Source organism: Saccostrea echinata, unplaced genomic scaffold (assembly GCF_033153115.1).
Source record: "Saccostrea echinata isolate AGI-Se365-2 ecotype Australia unplaced genomic scaffold, CSIRO_AGI_Sech_v1 ptg000054l, whole genome shotgun sequence".
NCBI classification, from domain to species: Eukaryota; Metazoa; Mollusca; class Bivalvia; order Ostreida; family Ostreidae; genus Saccostrea; species Saccostrea echinata.
This window is the reverse complement of record NW_026889803.1, coordinates 35,097,233-35,106,610: the sequence shown is the minus strand read 5'-3', so window position 1 is coordinate 35,106,610 and position 9,378 is coordinate 35,097,233. Positions and strand designations below refer to the sequence as shown.

General features: G+C 35.1%; 1 protein-coding gene across 1 annotated transcript; it reads left to right on the top strand.

Moving 5' to 3' along the window:
* The first annotated feature begins 7,004 nt into the window (after positions 1 to 7,004).
* LOC133204828 (jerky protein homolog-like) lies at positions 7,005 to 8,000 on the top strand. Its single transcript, XM_061340572.1, has one exon. It carries the CDS (start codon positions 7,005 to 7,007, stop codon positions 7,998 to 8,000), a length of 996 nt encoding a protein of 331 aa, XP_061196556.1.
* The last annotated feature ends 1,378 nt before the right edge of the window (positions 8,001 to 9,378 follow it).

The window sequence follows — 9,378 nt, the reverse complement described above, 5'->3', positions numbered from 1 at the left end:
ATTTGACAAGAGTATTGAACAGCTATCACCACTTGTATTACACATCTGTAAACTTAAGTCACCAATTTTGTCTCTTCCTATAATAAATTGATATTACAAGCATGTTAGCATTTCCGATAAGCAGAGGAAATAATTCTGTATGTCTGATTTGCTCTACTTCTCTATTTCAAATAAAATTTCCCTTCAAAGATTAAAAAAAACAATTTGGCTGAGCAGTTCTTTAAAGATCATTGTCGAAATAACATACATTGGATATCTCCTACATCTTCATCATTCAAAAAGATGTATTCCAAAGGATATCACTTTGACTCGACATTTCCGTTAAGAAGAGAGGAAATTTTGAATTGGTGCACATGCATTATGTAAAAATTTAATCCCAGCTTCCAGGGCCAATAATTTGTGAATGTTAATAGGATTATGTGTGACCCCGATATTCTAGGGGGGGGGGGGGATGATATCCATTATTTCCCGTCTTTTGGTCCCAACCTACCCCCTGAGAGCTGTATATTCCTTTATAAAATGTCGATCCCTTTTTGTAGACTATCCTACCCCAACGGTCACAATTTGAACGTACTTGAATGCCTTGCTGAAAAAGCACAAATCAATTTAGTATTGAAAAGTTTACATGGGGGTGGGGTGGGGGGGGGGGGGGGGCTTGAATTTTAAACTACCTGAGGATGCTTCCATATTAATATAACAAATGGCTTTGCTGTTCTTGAGTAGAAAATTTTAAAGATTTTTTCCCCTATATATTCCTTTGTAAAAATTTGATACCCCATTGTGGCCCCTCCCTACCCCCAGGGGTAATCAGTGGAACAAAATTTTATCTACACTACCCGATGATGCTTCCATATCAATATGACTAAATATGGCTTTGCTGTTCTTGAGAAAAAGATTTTTTCCTTTATATTCCTATGTAAAATTTACATCCCCCATTATGACCCCACCCTACCCCCGGGGTCATGATTTGAACAAACTTGAATCTACAATACCTGAAAATACTTCCATTTCAATATGACTAAACATGGCTTTGCTCTTCTTGAGAGGAGGATTTTTAAAGTTTTTTCCTGTATTTCTATGTAAAACTTTGATCCCCCTTTGTGGCCCCACCCTACCCCCAGTGGACATGATTTGAACAAACTTGAATCTATGCTACCTGAGGATGTTTCCATATCACTATGAATACACAAGGCTTTGCTGTTTTTGAGAAGATTTTTAAGTTTGTTCCTATGTAAAACTTTGAACCCCCATTGTGGCCCAACCCTAACCCCAGGGATAATGCTTTGAAGAAATTTAAATCTACATTAACTAAGGATGCTTACATATCAATATGACTAAACAATGTTTAGCTGTTCTTGAGAAGAAGATTTTTTAAAGATTTTTTCCTATATATTTCTATGTAAAACTTTGATCCCCCATTGTGACCCCACCCAACCCCCGGGGTCATGATTTGAAGAAACTTGAATCTACAATACCTGAGGATGCTTCCATATCAATATTACAAATTATGGCTTTGTTGTTCTTCAGAAGAAGATTTCTAAAGATATTTTCCTATATATTTCTATGCTAAACTTTGATTCCCCATAAATGTGGCCCCACCCTTACCCCAGGGGTCATTATTTGTAAAAACTTGAATCTACCCATACCTGAGGATGCTTCCATATTAATATGACAAATCATGGCTTTGTTGTTCTTGAGAAGAAGATTTTTAAAGATAATTTCCTATATATTTCTATGTAAAACTTTGATCCCCCATTGTGACCCCATCCAACCCCCGGGGGTCATGATTTGAACAAACTAGAATCTACACTACCTGAGGATGCTTCCATATAAATATGACTCATCATGGCTTTGCTGTTCTTGAGAAGAAGATTTTTAAAGATAATTTCCTATATATTTCTATGTAAAACTTTGATCCCCCATTGTGACCCCATCCAACCCCCGGGGGTCATGACTTGAACAAACTAGAATCTACACTTCCTGAGGATGCTTCCATATAAATATGACTCATCATGGCTTTGCTGTTCTTGAGAAGAAGATTTTTAAAGATTTTTCCTATACATTTATATGTAAAACTTTGATCCTCCATTGTGGCCCAGCCCTACCCCCGGGGGTCATGATTTGAACAAACTTGAAGCTACCCTACCTGAGAATGCTTCCATATAAATATGACTCATCATGGCTTTGCTGTTCTTGAGAAGAAGACTTTTAAAGGTTTTTTCCTATATATTTCTATGTAAAATTTGATTCTTCATTGTGGTCCCGCCCTACCCCCGGGGGTCATGATTTGAACAAAACTTGAATCTACACTACCTGAGGATGCTTCCATATAAATATGACTCATCATGGCTCTTGAGAAGATTTTTAAAGGTTTTTTCCTATATATTTCTATGTAAAACTTTGATCCTCCATTGTGGCCCAGCCCTACCCCCGGGGGTCATGATTTGAACAAACTTGAATCTACACTACCTGAGGATGCTTCCATATAAATATGATTCATCATGAATTTGCTGTTCTTGAGAAGAAGATTTTGACAAACTTGAATCTACACTACCTGAGGATACTTCCATATAAATATGACTCATCATGGCTTTGCTGTTCATGAGAAGAAGATTTTTAAAGATTTTTCCTATATATTTCTATGTAAAACTTTGATCCTCCATTGTGGCCCAGCCCTACCCCCGGGGGTCATGATTTGAACAAACTTGAATCTACACTACCTGAGGATGCTTCCATATAAATATGATTCATCATGAATTTGCTGTTCTTGAGAAGAAGATTTTGACAAACTTGAATCTACACTACCTGAGGATACTTCCATATAAATATGACTCATCATGGCTTTGCTGTTCTTGAGAAGAAGATTTTGACAAACTTGAATCTACACTACCTGAGGATACTTCCATATAAATATGACTCATCATGGCTTTGCTGTTCATGAGAAGAAGATTTTTAAAGATTTTTCCTATATACTTCTATGTAAAACTTTGATCCTCCATTGAGGCCCAGCCCTACCCCCGGGGGTCATGATTTGAACAAACTTGAATCTACACTACCTGAGGATGCTTCCATATAAATATGATTCATCATGGCTTTGCTGTTCTTGAGAAGAAGATTTTGACAAACTTGAATCTACACTACCTGAGGATACTTCCATATAAATATGACTCATCATGGCTTTGCTGTTCATGAGAAGAAGATTTTTAAAGATTTTTCCTATAGACTTCTATGTAAAACTTTGATTCTCCATTGAGGCCCAGCCCTACCCCCGGGGTTCATGATTTGAACAAACTTGAACCTACACTACCTGAGGATGCTTCCATATAAATATGACTCATCATGGCTTTGCTGTTCTTGAGAAGAAGATTTTTAAAGGTTTTTTCCTGTACATTTCTATGTAAAACTTTGATCCTCCAGTATGGCCCCGCCTTACCCCCGGGGGTCATGATTTGGACAAACTTTAATCGACACTACCTGAGGATACTTCCACATGTGTTTCATCTTTCCTGGCCCTGTGGTTCTTGAGAAGATTTTTAAAAGATGCTATTAATTTTTCACTAATTCTTTATTATTTCCCCTTGAAAGAGGGCGTGGCCCTTCATTTGAACAAACTTGAATCTCCTTCACCCAAAGATACTTTGTGGCAAGTTTGGTTGAAATTGGCCCAGTGGTTCTTGAGAAGAAGTCGGAAATGTTAAAAGTTTACAGACACAGACGGACGGACAGACAGACGGACGCCGGACAAAAAGTGATCAGAAAAGCTCACTTGAGCCTTCGGCTCAGGTGAGCTAAAAAGAATTAAATTTTATATTCTAATTTTGATTACATATTGAAGCCAAATCCTACCCAGGGTTGAAAAGAAAAAGGACTTTCATATTTGACATGTGCATTACCTGTGACAAGATCTTTCCAAATATACTATGATTTATGACTCCTTGACCTTGAAGTTTTACCTACTTTTCAAAATTTCAACAATAAATTGGTCATAATTCTTAAATGAGAAAAGATAGGTTTTTATATTACACATGTATATTACCTGTGACAAGTTCTTTCCAAATACTATGATTTTTGACCCCGTGACCTTGACCTTAAAGTTTGACCTTCTTTTCAAAAATTTTAATATTACTTTAAATTGGTCATAACTTTTGAAATAGAAAAGATAGGTTTTTATATTACACATGTATATTACCTGTGACAAGTTCTTTCCAAATACTATGATTTTTGACCCCGTGACCTTGACCTTAAAGTTTGACCTTCTTTTCAAAAATTTTAATATTACTTTAAATTGGTCATAACTTTTGAAATAGAAAAGATAGGGCTTTATATTACACATGTGTATTACCTGTGACAAGTTCTTTCCAAATATACTATAATTTTCGACCTTGTGATCTTGACGTTGACCTACATAAAAAAAATTATCTTTGCTTAAAACCTATTGAGAAGAAATAGGACTTTCATATTTGACATGTGCATTTCCTGTGTAAAGACCTTTCCAAACATACTATTGTTTTTGACCTCCTTGACCCCATGACCTGGACCTTGAAATTCTTTTCGAAATTTATATCTTTGCTTATAACATTTGATTTAGAATAAATAGGGTTTTTGTATTTGACTTGTGCATTACAAGTGAGAAGGTGTTTCTGAGCATGCTATGATTTTTTTTCCCCTTGGACTTCATGTTTGACCTAACTTTCAAAAATTTTAACTTTGGTGATTTCCTTTGAATGTCATACGACAGGGCTTTTATATTTGACAAGTGCATTGCCTATGTCAAAATGTTTCCGAATGTGCTATGATATTTGATACCGTGACCTTGACCTTCAAGATAGCCTATTTTTCAAATATTTCATCAGTGTTGCAACTTTTGAAGGGGTGAAAATAGGGCATTCATATTTGACACGTGCATTACCTGTGACAAGCATCTCAATGTACTACGATTATTTATCCCTTGACCTTGACCTGCTTTTCAAAAATTTTAATACTGCTAATAACTTTTAATTGAAAGAAGATAAGGCATTTACATTTGACATGTGCATTACCTGTTTGAAGGCCTTTCCGATTGTATACTCTGGTTTTTGATATTTTTTTCACGTGAGCAGTACTTGTGACAAGACCTTTCGGATTTTATTATGATATTTAACCTCATGACCTTGAAGTTTGATGTAATTTTGAGAAGCTATAATCTTTGCCATAACTGTTATTAATTCAATCATTTATGTCTTTTTTGTATACTGCATAAAAGACACGACACAGTTACAATATGCCATAAATAATGTCATCCCATCCACTAAGACACCAAAAGCGGGGGAAACACAATTCTTTGAATTTGCATGTTTATATAAAAATCAAAATTAAATCTTCAGAAAAAAATTGCACAAGAGCATTTTGGTCTTAATCGCAAGCTCTTTTGTAAAACTAGCCCCAGAACCTTTTCTCATAGCCATAGGCCTCAGTGGAGGGACTAGTTCTGTATGCTGCTCTAATATCCCTTGCATGTAGACATGAGAGTGTTCTCTCTTGCGAGAATCCTTGTCCAGAGTTATACTCAAAATTCTAGCACGTATAAATTCCATTACTCCGTTATAAGGAAATATATCCTACCCTTGAACACAGAACGGTAGTGGGCCAACCCACAGTGTGATTCAATGTGTAAGAACTCTTGGTCTTCGGCCGATAAATCGGTTTATGGTCATCAGATCTCAAACACGAAGCTTACACCTAGGACATATAATTATGTTCTCCCTTTGAATTTAATGCATATTTAAAGGGCTGCATTACATTACCCCTACATTTTTAAAATTGTTATTACCGCTACAAAATAGTACTATAGGGGCAATTGGGGTAAGTGGACACTCGGGGTATGTGGACACATTTTTAAAAAATTGCTTAAAAATTAAAGCAAACAAGAGTTATCAAACCTGTTCAGCTCTCGTTGTAAAGGAGGAAGCAAATGTGTTAACATCAAAGACAGGGAAAATTCAAGGTCAACGACTTCGATTGAAAAAAAGGAGAAAACTGTGACTCGATCCGTAAGTAAACTGCACAGAGCCATTTTCTTAGTATTGTCATAAATACTGCAGAGATTAACCATTGTTTAAATAAAAACTGTTCGCCTTTAAGCAAAAGAACTTGTTTTCAATCTATACAATGACGCATCAGTTTTAAGTCTGGAGTGTTTACATTGATGTATTTTTGCAGTTTATATTATTTTTATCGCATCATTCCTGTAAACAATATATAATCTTCACATAAAAAATGGCTACCCTTTGAAAAATCTGTAAACAAACATAATAAAAGCTTGTGTATTGATAATAAAATATTCAAGTTCAGTCCGTTAGAGGCGTTAATATTTGATAATAATTAGATACTAGTTTTTCAAATATTATATTAATTTACACATTATTATATTTTGTTGTTCAAGTGGAAGGGAAAATTGTAAGCTTTCTTTTTACGTTTACCCTTTAGAAAGGTCACGTGATAATGAAAAAAAATTACGTTGTGTCCTTCATGGATTTATTACAATTTTCAAGATTTATTAAAAAAAAAAATATGTAATGAATGGCAACATACTCTTCGAAATTAATAATTTGCAAACACAAATATTTATTTGGTTAGAATAATTGATTAGATTAATTTAAAAATGTCAAAATGTCATATTGTGACCACTTACCCCAAGTTTGTTGGGGGAAGTGGACAGTGCAAAACCGTGACAATGTTATTTAAACAGCAGTCTCAGGTTTAATCTTTATATATTCAGTTTGAATTGTATCGGTATAAATCTTAGTTTTATGTATCAAATTAATTTTTAAATGATATTTCTAATCATGAAAATAATACATAAATTGATTTTCTGTAACATAAATTTAAATAATTGCAAATTAAATTAAAAAAAAAAAGAAAAGTAAAGGTATCTCTGATGGTAAATATTTTCTTGCACAGAGATTTTGTGTTTTTATGTAACTAAAATATTTTTTTTTAATTTCAGAAACGGAAAACATTGTAAAATGGCCAGAAAGAAAAAAGACTGGGTGCCCAAACAAGGAAAATGGGACAGAAAATCTTTAAGTAAAGCTGTTCAGTGTGTTAAAACGGGGAAAATGACCAAGTTTAAAGCTTCTAAGATATTTGGCATTCCAAGAACAACCCTGTCGAGGAGACTTTCAACAATGGATTTGGAGTCTCCAGCATCAAAACCAACCACTCTGTCTAAAGAGGAAGAAAACTCTCTTGTTAGTCACATTTTGGAGATGGAGGAACGTGGGTTTGGTTTGACAATATCAGATGTATGTAAGCTTGCATATTCAATTATTGCACACTCAGGAAGAAAAAATCCATTTAATGCAGACAAGAAAATGGCAGGATATGACTGGTGGCAGGGATTTCGAGACCGGCACCCATGCTTATCTCTCCGTAAACCTGAAGGTCTAAGTGCTGCTCGTGGTACTATGCTTAATCCAAATGTAATTTCAGACCATTTTACCAAGCTAGGAGATCTTATGGATAAACTCAATGTAAAGTCAAAACCCCAGCAAATATTTAATGCAGATGAAACAGGATTTAGTACAGTTCATCTAACATCAAAAATTGTGGGGAGGAAGGGGAAGAAAGCCATTCATGCGAAAACAAGTGGTGAAAGGGGTGAAAACATTACAGTTTTGTGTTGTGTAAATGCTGAGGCCCATGTTTTGCCACCTATGGTGATTTTCAAAGGAAAAAGAATCAGTCAAGCTTTAATGAGCAGTGCACCAAAGAACACACTGTTTGCATGCAGTAAAAGCTCATTTATTGATGGAGAACTGTTTGGAATATGGTTTGAAAAGATTTTTTTGTCCAACCTATCACCTCAAAGACCAGTGTTGCTGATAGTAGATGGCCATGCCTCTCATATTACACTTCATCTTCTGGAAGCAGCGAAGACAAATGACGTTGAAATATTCTGCTTGCCGCCTCACACAACGCATTGGACACAGCCACTGGACAGAAGTGTTTTGGGCCCTTAAAGAAGGCATACTACAAGCATTGTGAATCATTTTTGAAATCAAATCCTGGCAGACAAATATCCAGATATGACTTTTGCGGAATTTTCTCTCATGCATATAATGAGAAAATGAATATGGTAAATATCTTTGGAGGTTTTAGAGCTACAGGTATTTTTCCCTTCAACCCTCTGGCTATTCCTGCAGAGGCATTTGGGCCATCAAAAACTTCTGTCTTAGCTTCTGTAACCAGCACTACCAGTGAGGGGGAAATTGCATCAGCTGGGAACATGGCAGTCTCTATTGGTCAACCAACCCAGGTTCCAAGGAGCTCCTTGTCAGTCTCAGAAGAAATTACAGAAGCATTTCAACTTCCAACAGTTGTCAAAGAACCAGCTCAAAGAAAAACTAAGAAAGTTCTTGGTGCAAGATGTGTAACAGAGAATGAATTCATCAATGAAATCAGACAAAAGGAGGAAAAAAGAGAAAAAGACCAGATGGAAAAAGAAATAAGAAAAAAAGAGCGTGAAGAAAAGAAACAAAAGAAAGAGATGGAAAAATTGAAGAAACAGCTTATTAAGCCTACAAGTAAATCAAAGAAGACTACATCAAAGTCAAAGGAAAATATCCCTTCTCACACTGACACCATTAATTGCTGCTCCTACTGTGGGGGGTACTATTATGATGAAGATTCAGATGATGAGGACTGGGTTAAATGTACTAGTTGTGATGATTGGTACCACGAATCTTGCACTGGAAAATATGGACGCCAGCTAGAACATTTTGTATGTGACAAGCATCGATAATTTTTTTGATTTGGTTTTCCACTTTCTTGTGTGTTGGAGAATGTTTACTTGTGTGAAATACCTTATATATTGGATGTTTTGAGTCACTGAATTATATCGATGATTTTATGTCATTAAAGTTAGAAAAACATATATGCATTTCAAAATTTTTCATAATTGAAAAAGGGTAAAGATAACGGTTAGTGATCGATCTCAGAAAATTAATTTCAATTTTGAAAAAAGAAAAAAGAAATAAATTCATTAATTTTAACTTTTTTGTCAATAATATAAAGATGTGTAATTGTATCTTCAAAGACAATGTGTACTGTTATTTCATAATTTTCAACACTGTCCATTTACCCCAAATCTATGGGGTAAGTGAACACTTTTTAAAATTTAACTTTTTAGCCCATATATTTCAAACCATTTGAATTCAGTTGAGAAATATTTTACACTACAAAGAGATAAGAGTGAACTATCAGTTTAGTATACTACAAGAAAGATTAGTTCAGATTAGAAGTTTTCAGACTCCAATTAAACCTTTAATGTGTCCACTTACCCCAGTTGCCCCTACCGCTACATTTAGAAGTATACATTACCGCTACATTGCCTAATAT

What these genes read in the sequence shown, in the direction of transcription:
- LOC133204828 (XM_061340572.1), top strand. Translation starts at nt 7,005, where the DNA reads ATGGCCAGAAAGAAAAAAGACTGGGTGCCCAAACAAGGAAAATGGGAC.